We start from the raw sequence: 22659 nt of genomic DNA, 5'->3' as shown, positions 1-22659 counted from the left end.
TTGAAAAAAGATCCAACTAAATTAAAAAAATATCTGGAAAAAGAGACAAGAAACGTCGGGATAACAAAATGGAACAGAAAGCGTCAGAAGAAGTGCAGAGAAAGTAAGAGAATTTTTCGAATTCGCAAATTAGGTCTTATAAATCAAAAAGATCTCTGAAGAAAGCTGTGACTAAAGTAAAAACAAATTATTGCGGATCCATCAAAAAAGAAAGCTCTTTTATTCGAAACTGCTTCTGAAATACTTCTTTCGAAATTACCAAAAGCTTTGCATGATACCGAAACAAAATGTAACGCAACTCCTTAAGAGGTGATATCGAAAATAAAACAGTTTTTCATTAGAGATGATATAAGTCATCAAAGTCCCGGGGTCAAAGATTATAAATCCATAAAAGATCCCATAACTGGAAAACGGATTCAAATTCAAAAACGATATTTAATAATGAGCCTTAGAGTCTTATCATCAGTTTTGACAAGAAAAGCCGAACGTTAATGTTGGAAAATCTATGTTTTGTTCATACTGACCAAAAAACATTTGCATTGTTGGTGAAATTCCACATGATGTTTGTCTATGCGTATATCACTCAAATTTCAATTTTAAAGTAACACTGAAGTATAGTCATGAATTTGTGAATAAAAAGAAATCATTTTTATTTCGAAAATATTATCTGCATTTACTGGTTTTACTTTTTACACATCTAGATTGGGACTGTGTCACACCCGTTACTTATTAATATATTCATATATAATTAAATAATAACGGAAATGATTTGGAACAATGTTTATAATAAACAGTATACTATCCATAATTCATGATATATTACATATATAATTTTTTTAATGAAAACTTAAGGTCACACCCGTTACGTTGATAAATATCACTTCACTTAAATCACTCTTTGTGAATTGATATTATAAATTATATATCCCATAATAATGAAATATATTAAAATTATAAACTATTCTCTCGATTTTTTTACAATAGTAAAAATACATATAGAAGAATACTTTAGAATTTAAAATTTTCAGAAAATATTTGTAATTATGATATTTTTTATCCAATTTAGGATTTTCCTATAGTCCGCATATGGGTGAAAAACCAGCACATTTTGGCTCAAAATTTCCCAATGTTAAATAATTATTAAAAGAACGATTAACTCATAAAAAAAGTTTAGAGTACACAATAATATAATTGGTTTCAATCTCAAAACTTTCTAACCTATAAAGTGAGCGTATTAGCCATGTCGAGCACTGGATAATTGGTTTCTAAAGCTAAATTTCTAATTGTAACTGGTGCCGACTATTGAAAAAAAAACAGTACTTTATCTAACTGTCAATAAAAATCGTATATAATCATACTTATTTTGAGGCATAGACTATTAATTGGGGATTATTTCCTACAACATTTGCCTCTCCTTTTTGTTATTTATTTCTGTTTTTGTAAGAAATGCATTGAAATGTGAAACTGCTTTTGTTTTTTTATAAAATTGAAAATTAAAAGAAAAATTTAATCGAAATGATCCGATTTCTGGCCGATGGGAAGTAGAGGCAGACATTCGGAATATTTGTTGTATGTACTCAAAACAAAAAATAAAAATTTGAAACACATACCTTCATTAATTTCACTTTTCAATGGTATCAAAATTCATGATGATCGCAAGCAGTGGATTCACACCCAGACGGAACTAGTAATTATTGATTATAAACCTGATGCGATTTGTGTCTGCTTCAACGTAGCTGGAGAAAAATAGACGTTAAAATTACTATGTATTATTAATTATTTAAAGTGATGAAAAAACTAACCTCAATTTGTTGGGGCTACCAAAAAGGTGTGTCACCAGCTAAAAAATAGTGCATTTTGGAAATCGCTTTGGTTCTGGAAAATGAAATCGATTGATTCCATATGCATTTTGGTTTCTGCAATGCTTTTATCCCGCTGTTTAAAGCATCCAGGCACAAGCGTCCGTAGCTGGAAAGTAAATTGTAAGTAGTTTTAGGTTGTTTGGTATTGCTGAGGAGCTTCACAGCGGAAGCTTAACACATCCCAGCAAAAATAATTCCAAATTGATGTCCAACCTTTGGTTTATGCATCTGCTGGATTGTTATAAGCCGACAGGCCCAAGATTCGTTTTGGTTAAATAAATCTGAAGGATACTTAACAATGGAACACACTTCGTAACACGCTGATTTATATCCAACATCATTTTGCTGTTTTTATCACAAATTTTCAATAATTTCACTAATTTCTAGCACAAAATGACACTTCACAACAATTTTTACACAATTTATAGAAAAAAACAACAACAACTTCAATTGCAAAGCTTACTTTGTTCGAATCAAAATCAGTTTTGCTCAAAAAACCAACCGCTGTACTACTACAGTGGGGAAAGTGCTGCCAATATCACAAAACAGTGTTGCAATTTTATGTACCCTCATACACCACTGAATTGACAGAACACAAAACACATTTGTTCGAGAAAGTAGCATTTTGTGAGTCAGGCGGTCTTGTTCGGTGGATAGGATAGAAAAAGAGTATTATCACGCAAAGTTTTTGCTAAATTTAAATAAAAAGTTTTCAATAAACATCCAACAAAATGTCCACAATTGCAAATCCTTTGTCCATAGCTGGTACCCGCCATTCGGGCCAGTCTGTGCGTACACAAAATGGTAAGTTTTTTGTGATGAAATTGAACAGATGCTCTAGTGGTCTGCTGCAAATTGAATAAATGAATAGTGAAGAAGCAAATGGGTGAGACCAACCGACCGGCATGGCTAAACAATTGTCAATGGATTATTCATTGCAGCGAACACATGTTTGCAAATGTGCGATTTCCATAGTTTAAGGAATGAAATTTTGTGATTTCAATAAGGATGTCTGATTGGCTTCACCACAATATTTTATTTTATCGAATGTTTATACAAATTTGAGGTTAGGTTGTTTCTTTAATAGTTTTCCTAAGTGGGAGTCACTTTATGTGTCATTTTTGTTGTTTGTTGCATTACCATGACGTCATGTGTTCTTGTTTTGTGTATTCCAGTTATGGCTGCCAGTTCCATTGCCAACATTGTTAAGAGTTCCTTGGGCCCAGTGGGTTTGGACAAAATGTTGGTCGATGACATCGGTGATGTCACTGTCACCAATGATGGTGCCACCATTCTAAAACTTTTGGAAGTTGAACATCCCGCTGCTAAGTAAGTTTTAACGGAATTGTTATTTTGAAGTGTGTATATTTTATTTGAATGTGTTTCTTTCATTTTCCAGGGTTTTGGTAGAGCTGGCTCAATTGCAGGATGAAGAAGTTGGTGATGGTACCACATCTGTTGTTATCATTGCAGCTGAATTGCTTAAGGTAAGCATGAATAATTTGTAATGGGAATATTTAAATTTAAAATATCAGGAAGACCACACCAGTTTTACAGCAGAGAATCTTCTAATGAGGGATTTGAATGCATACCCTTTGTATTTCACAACGCTTTTGCATTATCCCTGGTTTGTTTTGTTACACCTAATCATGCAAAAAATTATTTTTGAAGTCAGTATCTAGACTGTTTGTCAATGTACCAAACGGTTCAAATACGGAAAAAGGATAGAAGCAATGTTTTTTTTTTTTTTTTTTTTTTTTTGGGAAATTTTTTCAATTCAAAGTTCTAGCTTTCATAGAGCTATCCGAAACAATCATAGAATTACTGCCCATAGTCAATCAAGGCCCAGATTATAAATTTGAGATTAGTTCCTAACTTCGTTAAACTTTTTTGGGTTTCAGAGTAGATCGAACGGTTTTATGTGAAGAACATATTAAATCCGTAGTTCTAGCTAACTTAAAGGCATCCGAATCAATCAAGAAATGATGGCTTAATGATTTGGGGCCGGTTCCAGGTCACAGCGAACTTATGGGAAATAAGGGAATAAAATAGTTTATGGGCTTGCTAAAGGTGTTTCACAGTCGACTAATATTTTGGTCGATGGTGTTGTACCACCCCTTAGGAAATATATTGGAAGAATCATTGAGATGTACTTCGAAAAGTTTTGTTAAAAAATGATAAATATCCAAAGGACGATCTTTCATTCGTGGAAAAAATATTCATTAAAAAATCCAAGCTTATTGGTCTAAATGTCCTTGAACATTTTTTCATTAAAAATCCACTCTTATTGGTCTAATAGTTCTTGAAAAAATATTCATTAAAAATCCTTGCTTATTGATCTAATGGCCCTTTAAAAAATATTCCTTTATAAATCCACGCTTATTGGTCTAACGGTCCTTTAAAAATATTCATTAAAAAATCAACGGTTATTGGTCTAATGGTCCTAGAAAAAATATTCATTAAAAAATTCAAAATTGTTTGATTTGTCTTTTATTTATAATCTTCACTTTTATCTCTTTCTTTACAGAATGCCGATGAATTGGTTAAGCAAAAAATTCATCCAACCTCAATTATCTCCGGTTACCGTTTGGCTTGCAAAGAAGCCTGCAAATACATCTCTGAACATTTAACCGCTCCCGTTGATGAATTGGGTCGTGATTCTTTGATTAACATTGCCAAAACATCCATGAGCTCTAAAATCATTGGAGCTGATGCTGATTTCTTTGCAGCCATGGTTGTTGATGCTTGTCAAGCTGTTAAGGTAACAACAAAAGAAACATATTTTCCAAAAACATAGATTCTCTAACAAACCTTCTCTTGCTATTTTCCTTTTAGATCACCGATCCCAAGGGCAACCCCGCCTACTCGATTAAGGCTGTCAATGTATTGAAAGCCCATGGTAAATCAGCTCGCGAATCTCTTTTGATTCCTGGTTATGCTCTCAATTGTACAATTGCCTCCCAACAAATGCCCAAGAAGATAGTCAATGCCAAGATTGCCTGTTTGGATTTCTCTTTGCAAAAGACCAAAATGAAGATGGGCGTGCAGGTGTTGATCAACGATCCCGATAAGTTGGAGGGTATTCGTGCTCGTGAATTGGACATTACCAAGGAACGTATTAACAAAATTTTGTCGACTGGCGTTAATGTTGTTTTGTGTTCGGGTGGTGTTGATGATTTGTGCATGAAATATTTCATTGAAGCCGGCGCCATGGCTGTGAGACGTGTTAAGAAGAGCGATTTGAAGATTATTGCCAAGGCTACCGGTGCTGCTTTCTTGACCTCACTCACCAATATGGAAGGTGATGAAAGTTTCGATGCCTCCATGGTTGGTGAAGCTGCTGAAGTTGCCCAGGAACGTATCTGCGATGATGAACTCATCCTCATCAAGGGCACCAAGGCCAGAGCTGCCGCCTCCATCATTTTGCGTGGCCCCAACGATTTCTACTGTGATGAAATGGAAAGATCCATCCACGATTCATTGTGTGTTGTCAAGCGTGTCTTGGAGAGCAAAAAGGTCGTCGCCGGTGGTGGTTGTGTTGAGGCTGCTCTTTCCATCTATCTCGAAAACTTTGCCACCTCTCTGAGCTCCCGCGAACAATTGGCCATTGCTGAATTTGCCAAATCTCTTTTGGTCATCCCCAAAACTTTGGCTGTCAACGCCGCCAAGGATGCCACCGATTTGGTAGCCAAATTGCGTGCCTACCACAATTCCAGCCAGACCAAGGCTGAACATGCAGATCTTAAATGGACCGGTTTGGATTTGATTGAAGGTGTTGTCCGTGACAACAAGAAAGCTGGCGTACTCGAACCTGCCATGTCCAAGATCAAGTCTCTGAAATTCGCCACAGAAGCTGCCATCACCATTTTGCGTATTGATGACATGATCAAATTGAATCCCGAAGAAAAGCCCGACAAATCGTATGCTGATGCATGTGCTGCTGGTGAACTTTAAAGAGACTCACTATTGTATTCATTTTCGTCTTAAATATAATTAAATCATCATCTCTTAGCGCTCTTCTTTTTTAAGCATTTACAAGTCATCAAACCAACAAAAAAATCACCAACTACTTATTTTCCGAAAAAGAACTTCACATACATAATTATTAACAATTAAATTGTTTTAAAAACAACAAAAAAAAACCTATTTCTCTTTGTTTTCGTTAATAAGTTTTTGTTTTTTAATTCCTTTACAAGCAAAGCAAAACTAATGGGTCGATTATGGAAAGCAACCGAACTCCAGTTGCGAGTTCAATTGGCAACGCAATTGAAATAAAACTTAACATAATGAATATCAACTTTTCTCAGTTGCTGTCGATAATACTGTTTTGACATTTTTACAACTAGAAATATTGTAAAAAAAATGAATAAAATATTTCAGAAAAACGAATTATATGTGATGATAAGCTCAGTGGAACTATTTTTGATGATGTAAATTATGTTCAAGGTGTGTCATTTATTAGAAGGCATTTAAGAGATAAATCTATTAGAACTACCATCAGTTCTGTGAGTAGATGCTGACGTTTAGAGAAATGTTCAATCAACTGCTCATATTAGCTTGAAGGCGTATTTTCGACTACCAAAAGATGCCGTTGTGTACATAGATGAAGCCTTAAACCCTGATTTCCGAAAAGCCTGGCGGTCAACAGCAATTCCTCCTCTCTTAAAAATGTGTGCAGCTCGGATGTTTTTTGTGGAGGGAAGTTTTCAAAAGTCCCATAGCAATGACTTCAACCTTGGCATGGCTCAACCGACAATGTCAGTGGTTTTCGCCGAAGTTATCCGGCTAATAGAGGAAAAACTGTGTAAAATTTTGATTGTATCCAAATTAACGGAGGAGGGAAAAGAGAAGAATATTTTTTTATCCGATACACACGTACATATCATGGACCCAAAAAAAGATTTTCGCCACTTTCTGCCATCTATTTGGAATGCGTTTTGGTGGGCCATAGCAGTTAAGGTCTTCTGAAATCACCTTCCACACATCATCGATAGTGGTTTTGGTTTGACCAAACGTCCGCACGCCGCGTGCTACATTTGGTTGAGCTTCCATTCGGGCAATAAGGACCTCAAATTGTTCTTTTGTAGTAATATTAACCATTATGGGAAGCCTACAAAGTTCAGTTATTATAAAGAGCAACCAGAAATAAATGGTTGCCGAGAAATTCTAATTGAAGCAACTGAAGTTGACAACAGTTGCCATCCATAATGCAAATTTGGCAACTGGCAACGTAACTAAACTATAGTTGCCATCCGTAATCGACCCATAAAAATATTGTATTAATACATACACCACCACACCCACACAAAAACACCTAATAAAACTAGAAAAAAACATTCAAACAAAAATGTAATTTGAAACCTTTTATAAATCAGATTTTGATAATGGAAGTGGTAGAATGCCGTTGGAGGATCTATTCTCTGTGAAAATAAATGGAAGAAAAAAATAAATGCTTGCTTATTAGAGAATTTTTATATTTAATTCGGGTAAGGTTAGAAAATTTTTGTTTTGAACAGATATAAAAAAGGTGTAACATTAACCTAAAAGAATTAAATGATCAGTCTACAAAATAAGTCGCTAAACTCCGTATAAGAACCCGAGAAGAACAAACTGGGATAATTACTCGGAACTAATGAACTCTCAACTGACACTTATTTCTATTATAGAACTAGCTGAAGAGCTAAATGAGACCATAAATAATCTTACTGACATTCTTCTCCGATGCCATGAGCAATCCTGTCCACTAACTTATCCTGGGGAAAAATATCAGCCAGTGTCTTGAAATAGGGAACTCGGCGCAAGAGACTAAACTCGACATTAGTACTCCTATATATCGAGTTTCAATAAATACAATAGCGAAATCAAGCGGACCAAGGAAATGTATTGGGTAGATTTCTGTGGATCGATAGATGAACTTAACGACGTAGCTAGGTTTCGAAAATTACTCTCCAAGGACCCTAAATCCATCGGGAGTATCAAGAAAGAATATGGCGTGTGGATTGATTTTAGTGACGAGACTCTTAACCTCCTGGCAAGAACCCATTTCCTAGGCTGCAGAATGCGACGACTTCCAAACCCAAAAAATGTGAAGTCGGATCTTATTGGCAAGGTGGTCAACAGAAATAAGATATGAATCACTTGGACCGGGCGGTATAACACCGGCGTATTTCAATTGGCATCGCTACAATTAAAATTTGGCGTGAGGGTCACTCTTGGTCCAAAGGCTGGGTTTTTGGAAATGTGGTAACATTTGTATATGGTGAAAAGGTGCAGCTAGAAATTTGTGGGTCGATTATGGAAAGCAACCAAACTCCAGTAGCGATTACAACTGGCAACGCAATTGAAATAAAACTTAACATTATGAATAGCAACTTTTCTCAGTTGCTGTCGATAATACAGTTTTGACATTTCTACAACTAGAAATATTGTAAATAAACAAAAAAAATGAATAAAATATATCAGAAAAGCTAATTATATGTGATGATAAGCTAAGTGGAACTATTTTTTGATGATGAAAATTATGTTCATGTTGTCGGATGTATTGATTATACACACGTACATATAATGGACCCAAAATAAGATGTTCGCCACTTTCTGCCATGCATTTGGAATGCCACAACAGTTAAGGTCTTCTGAAATGGCCTTCCACACATCATCGATAGTGGCTTTGGTTTGGCCAAAAGTCCGCCCGCCGCGTGCTACATTTGGTTGAGCTTCCATCCGGTCAAATAGTTCTTTTGTAGTAATATTAACCATTATGGGAAGCCTACAAAGTTCAGTTATTATAAACAGCAACCAGAAATAAATGGTTGCCGAAAAATTCTATTTGAAGCAACTGAAGTTGACAACAGTTGCCATCCATAATGCAAATTTGGCAACGGGCAACGCATCTAAACTCTGGTTGCCATCCGTAATCGACCCATTGGATTGAGGATCATTGATGGAGTGTAGAATAAATGTAGCAAAAGTTTTTTTCTTTGTCATTCGAACATAAGCATCCGAAAAGTACTAAAATGTACTAAATTTGTTACAATTGTGTACTATGTGAACGGATAGAGCTAAAAACTCGAAATTTGGAATGCGAAGCAAGGTTGAGATGTAGGTTCGGTATAAGAAGGTAGTTTTGAGAACATGTACTCATGTATACGAAAAGTACTAATTGTACTAAATTAGATACAATTTGAATTTAGAAAAACGAATGAAGCTCGAATCCAGAAATTTAAGATTAACCTTACCGTCGGATAGCGATGTGTAGGTAGTTTTGGAATTATATACTTATTTATACGAAAAGTACTAAATGGTACTAAATTTGGTACAATTTGGATTTTGCTTGAACCGATAAAGTGGGAATAATGGAATTTGGAGTCAGGATCACTGTAGTGGTGTAGGATTGGGGTCAGGATTCAATTTAAGCAATTTATATTCATGGGTACTAAATGGTTCTAAATTTGGTACAATTTAAATTTTAAGCGAACAATAGAGCTAGAATCATGACATTTGGAGTCATGATCACTGTTGAGGTGTTAGATCGAGATATGTAGGAAGTTTTAAAAATTTTTACTAATATGTATTAAATTTGGTACAATTTGAATTGTGGGTGAACCGATAGAGTTGGAATCGTGAAACTTGAATTTAGGATCACTGTGGGGATGTAGGATTAGGGTATGTAGGAAGTTTTGGAAATTGGTTATACTATGTATTAAATTTGGTACAATTTGATTTGTGGGGGAAGCGACAGATTTGGAATTTGGAATCATTGTGGTGGTGAAGGTTTGGGTTAAGTAGGACGTTTTGGAAATTCGTACTACTGCGAACTAAATTTGGTACCATATGAAATGTGAGTGAACCGATAGAGTTGGAATTCTAAATCTTGGATTTAAGATAACTGTGGGGGTGTGGGTTTGGTTTCTGTGTGGGCTTGGAAATTCGTACTACTGTGTACTAAATTTGGTACAATTTATATTGTGAGTGAATCTATAGACTTGAATCCTGAAATTGGAATCATTGTGGGGTCTAGGATCGGGGTATGCAGGAAGTTTTGTTGGATGGTTGAGGTGGGTACTCTTGGAAATAATGTGTGCTAAGTGGAACTACATTTGGTACAATTTTGATTTTGGTGAAACTTTAGAGGTCGAATCATGAAATTTGGTACAAAATGGTACTCGAATTTTTGTCATAAGACTGAGAGTATAAAATGGAAACCTGATTTTAAAAAAAATGTACAAATATTAAAAAACTAAAATAGTGCAGTTTTTGAAAAATAATATCGAACAAATTTCATTTATCCATTGCTTTACACTATTCTCTGGGATCAATGAAAACTCATTGGACGAACAAAATATAAACAAAACCAAAAATTAGAGAGAAAATGTTTACGACTTTTTATTAAAATAAACATGCGTTTTATATCCACTTGGCCACCATCTGCGTTGTTCTTACCATGCATGCGAGCAAGAGAAAACTCAAGAGGCAAATATCTGAGAAGATACCAAAAAATTGCGCCTAAAAATAGAACATGCACAAACAAAAAAATCGAATGAGAAAATCAAATGAAAATCTTTTGATCGTACACTTTCATCAACAATCGCAGAGGGAGGGAAATCGTTGACACGCAAAGTATTTTTCTATTTTCTTTTCAAATATAATTGTTAACATCGAAGAAGAAAAAATATAATTCATAAAAATGGCTGAAAATAATAACGAAGTTGTACAAGATTTAAATAACAATAACAGTGAAGAAAATTCAAATGAAACAGAATCGACACTGGAAGGAGCTACTGGTGGCCAGGTGGAAAACCATGCCAAGAATGATAATGAATTATTGGATATGGTTTTTACATTGGAAAGTGAAAAACAACAATTGGTAGAGGAATCACGTAAACGTATGTCTGCTTTGCGCAAAGATTTGGAGGTTAGTTTTTCAAGTGTGCTTTTTTTAATTTCTATTATTTTAATAAAATGTATTTTACCATTACCAGGAAGCATTAACTGAAAATGAAAAACTCAAAAGGAAAGTCAATCAATTGGAACAATCCTTGAAGCAGTCAGTAATGTTGGGCGGTGTGGATGCCCCCAAGACACGACAAGATCAAGAAGAGTTGCTGCTGAAAGCCAAAACTTTACTTTTCGAAAAGACCAAAGTCAACAAACAGCAGGAACATCAAATTGCCACCATGAAAACTCAAGTGGATGCCATGAAAGATGTTGTACAAGTCACAAAGGATATGCTGAATTTAAAAACTGCCGAATGTAATCACATGCAGGAACGTTTGAATAAGGCCCAGCTGTGGGTTAAGGCAGAACAAGATAAATGCACAATTTTAGAGAAGAAATTACAGATTTCGAAAAATGTCTACGACAAATTGAAGAGTGAACATGAATTGCAAACCAAGATACATCGTGAATTGAAATCCGTATATGAAGAGAAAGTCAAATTGTTGAATGATACAATAGATAAATTGAAATAAATTTTTTGAAAACAAAAAAGAAATGCTATAGTTGTAAGAGATTATTGTTCGTTATTAATAATACGAGTTGGTTAACTAAAATGTATCAAATGATTATTTGTTTAGCATTAGTGGAATATTATAACAAGTTGTATTTAAATGATTATTAAATTTAAAAACTAATACCAAAGTTAAACCACAATATCAATGAAACCATAATCGAATTGAACCAAAATGCCTAATGATTTCTTATTGAGATAATTTTTTTAATCTTAAATTTGAAATCTTTATATTTACAATTTAACAATGCCAAAATACTTGCCAGTTTCTTAACTCTTCATTTTTAATTTGAAAAATTTTATTTTGATTTTTTACTACCCCAATATTTAATACACTAAATTCAAATGCAACTAAATTGTTCTATTCAAATTGTTAAACCACCCCCAAATAAATTAAAAAAACAATCCAAGGAAATAATCCAATATAAATAATAAAAACATTAGAAAATCTTAAATTTGTTATTTTAACTTTCATTTTTTAAATGCTAGCTTTTATTTTGGTTTTATTTAAATACGATTTTAAGTTTGTTATGAAAAAACACTTTCTAAGTGCACTAAACAAAATGAGTGAATTGTTTTGTTGTTGTTTCATTGAACTATTGCAGCGAGTAGTCCAAAAAAATCGATGTCCTTGTTTTGGTGTTTAATTTGCTGTCTGTGGATTTAAGCAGTCTGCTGCTGTTGTTGCATTTGTTTCATGGCTGCCAATTGTTTCATTTCAATTACACCGACTACAGCACTCAAGAAACGGCTCTTTTGAATTTGTATTTTTTCGATTTTCTCAATTTGTTCTTGAACATATTCGACACGACGTTTGAAATAGTCTTTAGAGCCTTCCAAGTTCTGAAAAAAGGAAAAGGATTTATTATTAAAAAATAAATTAAATAATTTTTAAATTTAAAAATTTCTTTTAAATGACATTTGTTGAGCATTCCTTCCGGTAGTGCATGGCGTAAAGAAGAATAATCTTTCCAGCCAGAGATATACCACTGCAATTTAGGAAGGAAGCTATTGTAGACAAAAACTCAAAATCATCCAAATCGTTGTCACCAGACGCCCTTAACTTAAACATACACATGGTTCTTGTAGCCTGTAGAAAATTCATTCCCGCTATTGAAGGGTGTGAAAGATGTGTTTATGGGTGAATCGTACAGTTCGATTTTACTTCTGTAGCCAAGAGCATAGAGATTTGATGCGCTACTCCTATGAGAAGCAGTAATGCATTAACCCAACATCACCTAGTAGAGAAATGACCTAGAAACGTGAAAACGTGACACATCAGACATTTGATGCCCTTAAGCATACGAAGACCGATCTCTCTTTGAAAATCATCTATATTGGTGAGCCCTAGTCTGGTGTAAGATTCAAAAACAAGAAGTCAAAGATTCATTGAAATTTAACATGGATTATCCCAAAATCATATACTTTTTAGGGAAATGTGTTACCTCTACTTCTTCGCTGTTGTCACATAATAAGAAGGAGATCAAAATCATTGTGGGGATCATAACTGATCACTGCAATATTAGATCCCTCACTTTGAAACGGGACTCCAACGGAGAGAATTACTGTCGGACGAAGACGAGCTAGAAAAATTTGAACACATCCTCTATAGACGTCCATAGCTGGGTGGTAGAAGACACAAACAGATATGAAATTGAAAATCTAGCTTTCTTCTCCAAAATAGACCCCAATCAGACCCTTGGCTTCGTTAAAAATCTGGCATGGCTAAAATAACCACCTTCTAGGCTCTCCAACTCCAAATATTTTTTTTACCTCTCATCCATTCTCTGTTGTTTTCCCTTTTCGTTTCAGGTGTCAAGAATGATCACAATGGACAATTGTCTCTGAGTGAATGGTTGTAATTAACAACCGTCATCCCTAAAATAACCCTAACTACTACTTTCGAATATTACACTACCATCAGGTATGCATATATAGTAATGTATCCCGGGTCTCTTGATTGAAATGTTCTTAACATCTTATAAAGCAAATAGGTCAGACAGTGCTAAGCTATGCGGAGCCAATGTGAGTTGCTAATATAAGTGACCGGCAGTGGAAGAACTTTAAGACCTTCCAAAAAAACTTTCAGACGTCCTGAGTTTTCACAATGGTCTTTCATGACACCAGTGAACCATTTTCATCGACACAACGAAATCTCGTCGCAGTAACTAATTTGCTGTGGGCTTCTAAAAGAGAGGTCTAAAAGTTATAGAGTGAACCTTTATGTCAACATGACAATAAGGTAGGTCTGAATAGCATTTATACAAAACAGTCGTCCAGGTAGTATCATATGAATGAACAAAACCATATGAATGTTATCGGAGACCAACTCGAATCAATCGCCGTCACTTTAAATATCCTGCAGATTTCTGCAAAGTTATAAGGATTTAGCCATATCGTTCATTTAAAGAAATCGGTGGTATTTGTACTCCTGTGTCATCATAAGGAATTGATAAAAAAATCTGGTCTTTTGTTTTATGACATCACCCCTCACTCAAAAATATGCTATAGTGCCCTTTGCTTACACATTGATCTTCCTTACCTTCTCCACATAATAGCCAGTACCGACGTCAATGACAAAATTATCCATATCCTTGATACGGCCGGGCACATACATACTGCTGGTAAGTGGTACCAAAACTTGACGATCATTCCATTCGGGTTGGAATGATTCTAAGGCTTCCTTGGAGCTGGCATATTTGGCTTTGCAATCATACAATGTCTGTAGGGATTCTTGGATGCCATTGATTTCCTATAACAACAACAAAAATTTATTCATTAATATTTTCATAGAAATTTCCTTCAGACATTCTGACTCCAGCTGTCGCTGCTGCTTTTGCTTACCTGCTCAAATTCTTGTTTGATTTGTACCAATTGTTCTAAACTCAAACTGGCCAAATTAATTTGTTCTGGCTTATTTGTACCTTCACTGGATGCCATGTCGATTTATTTTTTAACAAATGCGGGTATTTATGAAGAAAAATGCAAAAGTTTTAACAAATGTTTTCTCGCCCCTTAAACAATTCTCGAGGAAATTTTTCTTCAATGGGAGACTCTCGTGTCTTTGGAGCTGTGATGACTTATAGAGCCGTATGGAATTATTTGCAATTGGCAATGCTCTTCAATTTAATGTCAATTTATACAGGGTTGTATTTTTTGGGTATGTTTAGTGGTTAGTAAGTGACGTAACGTAGAACGAAAAAGTCTTAAATCCCCACCCATAAAAAATTTTTGGACATACGCTTTTGGAAAGCATGGACTTCTTCCAAAAAATTTATTACGATCCGCAATCAAACTCAAACATTAAATTGTATTAAGGAGTAGCTACGAAATAAGACCCTATAAGAAATTATGTTCGATATTCGGACTTCCACTACGACAAAAATAACGTTTCCTTAGACAGAAGATCTCAGATCGTTACCACGCCCCTACCGACGGAAATTACCACATCTTCCTTACAATTCGAATTTGTGGATAAGTTCAAAATAAACCATTCTCATATCTATATTAAAGATCTTATGTTTAACACAATTCCTGCACGCGTACAGGAGTATTCAAAAGGTTGCACTGGACATGTCCACAAGCTGGGCATTTAGTACCCATTTAAAACCCAACATACGATACTACAATTCGAGCGAAAAACGGGTTAAAATCCTCAAGATATCGAAATTTGGGGATACTGTTAAACAGCGGATACCCTAAAAACTTGACCAACATAATTAATTTTTAAAATTAATTAAAATTAAAACCAAAACATGAAACTATATCCAATTCGGTTGAAAAACATGTTAGCCATCGAAGTGGTGAAAAGTGTGCTCGGATATTTTTTTATAGTCCTCAATGAGAAGAATCTTTCAAGATCAGCTATATTTTTTCCATACATATTTGCATATATTTTCTATGCAGGATAATTTAAGTGACACAAGGTCAGCAGTTAAAGTCGGAAAGGATCTATCGGAGCCCTTCAATGCCGCACGAGGTTTCAGACAAGGTCACAGTTTGATGGTATTAACGCAGATGGTATCAAAGCGCAAAACGTCCATTAGACTCGGACCAACTGTGTAACTTGAGAACTACAGCTTCGAGGTAGTCAAAGATGTTATATACCTTGGTACCGACATAAATAAAACGAATGACATTAGTTTTGAAGTTCGGAGAATGATAGTGTTGGCCAACAGATGGTCTAAATAACCAGTTTAGAAACAATGCCACCTCCCGCCAGACTAAACTCATACTTTAAAAGACGCTGATACTACCCGTGCTGTTATATGGATCTGAAGCATGGGTACTCAATCAGATGAGGCAGCTCTTGGGGGTGTTTGAGAGACAAATTCTTCGAATAATCAACGGACCGATCTGGGTCGACGGTGAGTATAGGCGTCGAATGAACCACGAGCTTTACGAGCGGACATCGACATAGTCCGTCGTATTGAGCTGCAGCGACCACGGTGGGTACGCCATGTTGTGCGAATGAATGAGAATGCCCCAGCTCAAAATGCATATAAAAGCGAGCATACTGATGGTTCACGCAGAAGTAGAAGTCCACGAAAGACCAAGTAGAGGACAACATCTCGGAACGTGGTCTTTGGAAATAAGTAATAAAGTATGTAAGACAATTGGTGGATAAACCAAAGTTTTAAAGTCTTTTCAATAAAAAGAAGACATCACATCGATTTATAATTCGGGAATTTCGGTTCTCCGAGGGAAGGCAGATGTATCGAGCTGCAGCGACTACGTTGGCTATGTCATGTTGTGAGAAGGAATGAAGATGTACCAGCTCAAAAGGTATATACAAATCGATGGAAAGATCAAGTGGAAGACAATATATATTTTATATATTGTAAATATGATCAATAAAATTTAAATAAATACACCTACACCGATATTGAAAATATTTTCACTTTGTTCGCCAAATAAATATAATTGCAAACCATAAATATATTACAAACAATTATATTTAATTGTTAATTAACAAGCTTTAACTACAATTCTAAATAGAGTCCATTTTTATTATTTTAAACAAGTTGAATATTTTCAACTTCTTTTATTAGTTCCATATGCTTGAATTCATCTGGTTTCTTGGTAAATTTTTCCAAAAGTTGTTGTTTAGCCGCATCATCTTTGCAATAGAACATTTGCAATTCATTGGCTAAACATTGGGCCTCCTGGGCGTTCAATACGTTGCTATCATATTCACCACGCATTAAAATAATGCCCTTATCACGCATTTCGGTATAATGGACCAGAGTCAGGCATTCGGGAGCATTTTCGGCATGAACCTGAAAGAGAAAAAATGAAGTGTTATTTGAATTGAAAGTTTAAGGGCTCATATCACGGGAAGTATGGAGTTCCCGATATAAAATGCACATCATAGAAATCACTACATCGAATACTACCTACGTCATAAATTTCAAAGCAGTCCGAGTGGAGATGGATTGTTTTTAATACTAGTTGTAATCCCTGTTCTATCGGATTTTGTTACAAATTTAAATGACTTCAGTCTTATTACTTTTGATGGGGGTTTGAACTTACTTGATAAGCCAATAAGGGTGTGAAATGGACTGTATTGCTGGCGAATTGCAGCATAATGAATTCGAAACCTTCACTGCGTGGCAGGGGCAACAAAAATATGGGATGTTCCTTGGCACGTTTCATTAACGATTCATATTGTTCCACAGTCAATGTGGCGGCCAAAACATCTTTGGTTTTGTGATATTCGAACCATATGTGTTTAATGTCATCAGCTGATTTGTCAGCCAACAATTCAATCTTCATAATATCCTCCAATTTCTTATGGGGAATTTCAGCTGCTGCCTCCTTTTTGGGTTTGGGATGTAACAATTCAGAATAGGTTCTAATGAAAGATAAAAAATTAAAAAATAATGAATGAAATCTTGGTACATTTTTAATGAACCCCTTACCTATTTTGTGATTTTCCCTCTTTAATGGGATTCACAACTTTGTCCACTCGCTGCAGGAACTCATCGGGTGAGGTTTGTTGCAGTTTTGCTATTTTATCGGCATATTTCTCAAAATAGGGATTCTTCTCTTTGAGCTTTTCCACAGCTTCTTGGGCACGACGTTGAGCGGACATTGTAATTGTACGGACAATTGTAGAATTATTTGTTCTTAACAATCCCAGAGTATTCCTAATACAAGCCATACCAATTATCCGGAACCGGAGAAAAGAAAGAATTGTTGGAATTATTCGTCGATGTGGAGTAGCACGACGATGTGTTTCGTTTTTCCCCAAAGCAGGTGTAAATAAATGACAATTACACAACAATGTGACTTTGGGGCCGAATAGGAATTTCTAACGGCGTTAAAATGTTTTAAGCACTGGCATCGGAATCAAATTAGCTTGGTGATTTCTGTTGGAAATATTTATGTTCAAACAAGTGAAATATTAAAAGTGCGCTTTTGATTTATTAATTTTTGCGAGAAATAAACAAATAAATCAATACATTAAATGGATTCCTATCAAAAAAGTTGATTGTTATAGGTGATTAAACAATAAATGAGTGAGATACCAACGAATACAAAGCGAAGATGGGAGATATTGTTTGTCGGAATGTTCTAAAATTATATTAAGAGGTAATATTCCCTTTCTATATTTTTGCAGAATCGTCTTTAACACATTTTGTATTCAGAACACACGTTTAGATTTTTGGTCCAGATCTACTTATATGATTAGAATAGGTTTGCAGAACAATTGAAGATAGCCGGCCAGAATAATCCTATATTCTTCAGACGCTCTGATGGATTGTGGTAAATTCCAGCATAATAAATTGTCATAGGGTAAGTATTTTTCTTTTGTAACTGATGTCCCCAGAACGTGTACATTATTAAAGAATATTTTAATTTTAATGTACACCTCCAAATATTCACTGTCCGTCTGTCTGTTGAAATCCCGATAGAGCTTGGGCATTGTTACTACTCATAGGTATTGAAAATGTCATATTTTGGTCCACGTTTTGGTAATCCCCCATATATCGGTACCGTTAAATAGTCATTATTGTGCTTCAAAGATTCGGGAAACTTTGACACTATTTTAAAATTTGGATTAATAGAAGATTCTTATAGGTTCTGAAGCCGACAAATAGTGTTACGAAACTCAAAATCTAAATGTTTTCAATGTAACAAACAAGAACTCCACGTACTATAAGAAAATGTTTATATATTTTTAGAGTACAGTAAAAGTTTGAACAGTGCAAGCACTGCAAGCCATATTTTATACGACTTCACTAAAATAAAAATTGAACAATGTTTTAAAAATATAGATTAGAGAAATATAGATAGAGAACATACATTTTATAGATGACATCCAGTTAAAATAGAAGGTTGTCTGCAAAGAAGAGGACGTATGGTCACCTTAGCTGTAATTTGGTATTATGTGTTTTCATTATGTGGCACGACTTTCTACCAAGAATGATCAATATTCAACGACTTTTCAAGATAGCCCCCATGTGACGGTAACTAATTTTCATATTTTGTATTCAAATAGGGTAGCAAATCTTTCTACAAAAAAATTATCAATATTGGTTCAATTTTTGCGATAGTCCAATATAACGCTACGGGCTTTTATTGAGGATTGTGGGCCAGTTTTTAAGCGAATTGACTGTAGTTTTGTTCCCATCGTGTGTCAAATCATCAAAACTAAATTTACTATGGCACAGCCCACTATATTTATAAACATACTTACGATTATAGGTACTTTAAAAGTCCAGTCATTGTGGAGGTATAACTTACAGACGTTCAGAACTTAACGAGTTTTTTGCATGTTTATTTTTAAGTAAGCCAATTTAAGGCTACAATTTTTTAATTGGGTTATGGAAAGGCAAAGAAGCCTACAGTTCGAATTTCACCTCATCAGTTCTCCTTGGTTTTTGCTTGAGATATTCCCTCATGGTATCATTTATCATTCCACTAAACAGAAAGCCTTCCTTCCTCAATTTATTTTTTTAATTCCACAATAAGAATGTCTGCATGAGATCTTTCTAACGAACTCAGAAGTTCTGGTGTGTGCAATCAATAGATGAAATCGGTTACTCCATTCGGTTCAAATTAAATTTACAAGTATTTCAAATCTTCTGACTTCATCTTGGTTTGGTAAAACTATTAAGATGTTTGATCGGACATTTTATTTAGTTCATACTTTGTGAGGAACATGCCAGAAGAAGTAGACCGATGAGTTCCACCTTCGGACTTGATCTAGTCTTATTAAAAATATGATGTTCAGAATTTGAAGGAAATTTCAATATATATTCAATATACTTACCCTTTGTACTAAAAGGATCGGGCCGTTAAATCTCATCTTTAAAACTTTGATTAAAATATAAGATTTTGATGGAAAGTACCAAAAGGAGTGGACCGGAATTGCCACTATTGGAACATGATTTATGTTTAGAAAAACATTATATTCTTCCAAAATTATACAGGTTTGGTTAAAATATTTTGTTGTGCAAAGTGTGGTTTGGGCGGATGGACATTTGTAAATCGACTCCAAATTATCTAAAACTGTTTTGGTTCAAGGTCTAAAACCAATATTTTGATGAGTCAAAATAACATCGTAGTTATTAGGCTAATGGTATAAAAATTCCAAGGTCTGTTAGTACCTAAAAATTTCCTTTAAAAATCAAGGCTCTGTTCGTGCTTGAAAACACCAAACATTCTGAAAAAAATATTTTTTAAAAATCATGCTCTGTTGATGCTTTGGTAAGGAATTTGTTAACCTCCATTAAGGAGACCTTCCATTATCGGTTTCAACAAATTAAATTTTGTTTATTATTTACTTCGTACCTAGACTAATTCAAGAATGTCCCTGTAAAATTTCAAGTGAAAATCTCTCAATAATTTTTGAAGATGTAGACGATTTATTGTATTAGCATCAAGTGACGGCAAGAGGGCTTCTCAAACTTTAAACGCGTTTTATTCCAAACAGCGTTTTACGTGGCGCGATAACTTAAAAACTATTAAACCAATCGATCCCAAATTTTGGGACGTTTCTCTGTGAGTGTATAGCTATCGTATGAACTAGCCAATCGGTGAAGATCTTCCTTATTCTGAACTTGGTTTGTGGTACAAAATAGGAGATTTTCCAAAATACTTTTTTCAAACGTCCGCCATTTTGTTAATTTTTTAGCGGAGCCAATAATCCCATTTCATACGGGAGTCAGACATGTATATGACTTCGTTTGAGTATAGCCCGGTATAACATTAGTTTTATATAGTTATTGAATAATTTAGTCAAAATTTAGTTTTTTGGACAAACTAATATGTACTGTTCCCATTATTAACAAACAAATAGTGGCAATATATTGTGATTAATTAGTCACAACATAATAAAATTGTATTACAACATTGTACTATAATATATTTTCTATTCTTTTTAAATATTCTATTATTCATTTCCCAAAACAATCACTTTTCTTAAAAACCCTAACAAACCGATTATTCTCATTCTTTAATTTAATTCATGGCACGCAATTGAATACGATTACGAACTTTTACGTTTTTTTATTTATAAACAAGTTAAGTAAATAAATTATTATCTATCGAGAGACAGACTGATTCCGTTAGTTTTACTGTACGATATGTATTTCATTAGCAACAATAAATGAAAATAATGTTGGTGGGAATATCAACACTGAATAAATTACAAGTAGAATTTTTAGAACTTCTTACAGTTTTTATTATATTTTTTGTTTTGGGGAGGAAAATAATAGCAGTTATTTGTAGTTTTGTTATATATAATTAAAAATATTAAGTATGGTTATATTAACATGGAACTGGTTTTAATGAAATGTGTCATATAGATATGAATATGACGTTTATTAAACTGCCATACATAATTATAGAATAATGTTGTTATTTTTATAAGAATTACATTAAAACTTATAAGAAATACTTAAAATATAATATTTTATTATTGATTTTATATATTTTTTATCATAAATATTAAATATTTTATAATTTATAAGGTGTCGAATGGGTTAAATCTATTTAATAAATGTAATCTAAATAACGTTACACTCGTGTATAATAATTCTTTTACAAATAACATGTATGTCCATAGGTTTGTGTTATCAACTAGTCATCTGCCTTAATTTATTAATGTAGAAATAAACTAGTTAGTAGATAAAAACAAAGTTATTAAAAATAGAACAAAGAGATGTTACTTTTCATTTTTTTTTACAGCAGCATCCATTAAAATATTTCATAATAGTTTAGGAGACGAATAATTAACATAGGTCAGACAAGATTTTCTTTTTTTAAATTACTTTTTTTTATAAATTTATGACATATACATACACTTACCATTGAGTGAAAAATTAGTAAGTTGTAGAGAATATTTGTTCTAGGGAATTGGTTTGTGTGAACATATCCACAAAAAATTAAGAAAAAAATTATTTCTTTTAGGGAAATCTATTAGAGGAAATCTTTAATTTTATTTTGTCTAGGAATTTGATATATAAACTGTACATTATGTCCATGAACATTTGTTTAGGAGAACACACTTTAAAAATTTTTTGGGCCTTTAAATAAAAACATTCTTTTGTGTTAATTATACCCTACACAACTATGTTGTCAGGGTATTATAGCTTTGTGCAGCCCCAAAAGTTTGTAACGCCGCGAAATATTGGTCCTAGACCCACCTTTAAGTATACCGATCGTCATATCTCGACTAGCTGAGTCGATCTAGACATGTGTGTCCGTCCGTCCGTCTGTCCATTATAATTTGTAAACACGATACAGGCCACAGTTATGGACCAATCTTCACGAAATTTTGCATGTAGGATGGGTTCTGGCCAATGAAGACCCCTATTGTTTTTGGAAAAGATCGGTTAATATTTAGGGGATGAAATGGACCAAAAACTTTGTTTTTGTCTGATATTCTGGTCGCTCCATAGGCCGCAATTATGGCCCAAACACCGCATGGAGAAGGGTATCCGGCCAAAGAATAAGCATGCCTGTTTTGATAAAGATCGGTCAATATTTAGCGGGTCAAATGGACCCTAACTTTTGTGTGAAAAATGACAAAATTTGTATTCTATAGCGTATATATTTACACCTGAATGACATAGACCCAAGAAGTGGAAAGTATTGCCAAGAGGAGTGGTTGACCTTTAAATTGATACCAATTATATTGTCGTAGGTACTCGGATGCGGGAGTTACACTTAAATATTTACTGGTGCTTACGTATTCATATATTATTTAGTAACCTATTACCACACTAGAGGGGGGAAATATAGCGCTGACCGCTTTGAAATGTTCCATGAGGTTCCAGTTAT

General features: G+C 34.3%; 4 protein-coding genes across 4 annotated transcripts; 2 read left to right on the top strand and 2 right to left on the bottom strand.

Annotated features, from left to right (window-relative positions):
- Positions 1-2474: 2474 nt before the first annotated feature.
- Positions 2475-5816, top strand: LOC133336396 (T-complex protein 1 subunit alpha). Its single transcript, XM_061544692.1, has 5 exons — positions 2475-2666; positions 3038-3191; positions 3262-3349; positions 4390-4623; positions 4698-5816. The coding sequence occupies exons 1-5, from the start codon at positions 2594-2596 to the stop codon at positions 5814-5816; spliced, it is 1668 nt and encodes a 555-aa protein (XP_061400676.1). The 5' UTR covers positions 2475-2593.
- A 4729-nt stretch (positions 5817-10545) lies between these two features.
- LOC133336394 (ELKS/Rab6-interacting/CAST family member 1) lies at positions 10546-11329 on the top strand. The gene is made up of 2 exons (XM_061544689.1): positions 10546-10773; positions 10841-11329. The coding sequence occupies exons 1-2, from the start codon at positions 10546-10548 to the stop codon at positions 11327-11329; spliced, it is 717 nt and encodes a 238-aa protein (XP_061400673.1).
- Positions 11330-12028: 699 nt separating this feature from the next.
- Positions 12029-14368, bottom strand: LOC133336393 (probable prefoldin subunit 5). Its single transcript, XM_061544688.1, has 3 exons — positions 14212-14368; positions 13910-14119; positions 12029-12210 (listed from the first exon to the last, which is right to left on the bottom strand). The coding sequence occupies exons 1-3, from the start codon at positions 14305-14307 to the stop codon at positions 12031-12033; spliced, it is 486 nt and encodes a 161-aa protein (XP_061400672.1). The 5' UTR covers positions 14308-14368; the 3' UTR covers positions 12029-12030.
- A 2012-nt stretch (positions 14369-16380) lies between these two features.
- Positions 16381-17600, bottom strand: LOC133336395 (ATP synthase mitochondrial F1 complex assembly factor 1-like). Its single transcript, XM_061544691.1, has 3 exons — positions 17289-17600; positions 16900-17221; positions 16381-16646 (listed from the first exon to the last, which is right to left on the bottom strand). The coding sequence occupies exons 1-3, from the start codon at positions 17528-17530 to the stop codon at positions 16383-16385; spliced, it is 828 nt and encodes a 275-aa protein (XP_061400675.1). The 5' UTR covers positions 17531-17600; the 3' UTR covers positions 16381-16382.
- Positions 17601-22659: the final 5059 nt, after the last annotated feature.

This window comes from Musca vetustissima, unplaced genomic scaffold (assembly GCF_032173495.1).
Source record: "Musca vetustissima isolate MV318-11 ecotype Yass unplaced genomic scaffold, APGP_CSIRO_Mvet_v1 utg33467, whole genome shotgun sequence".
Taxonomy (NCBI): Eukaryota; Metazoa; Arthropoda; class Insecta; order Diptera; family Muscidae; genus Musca; species Musca vetustissima.
This window is presented reverse-complemented; position numbering and strand designations above follow the sequence as displayed.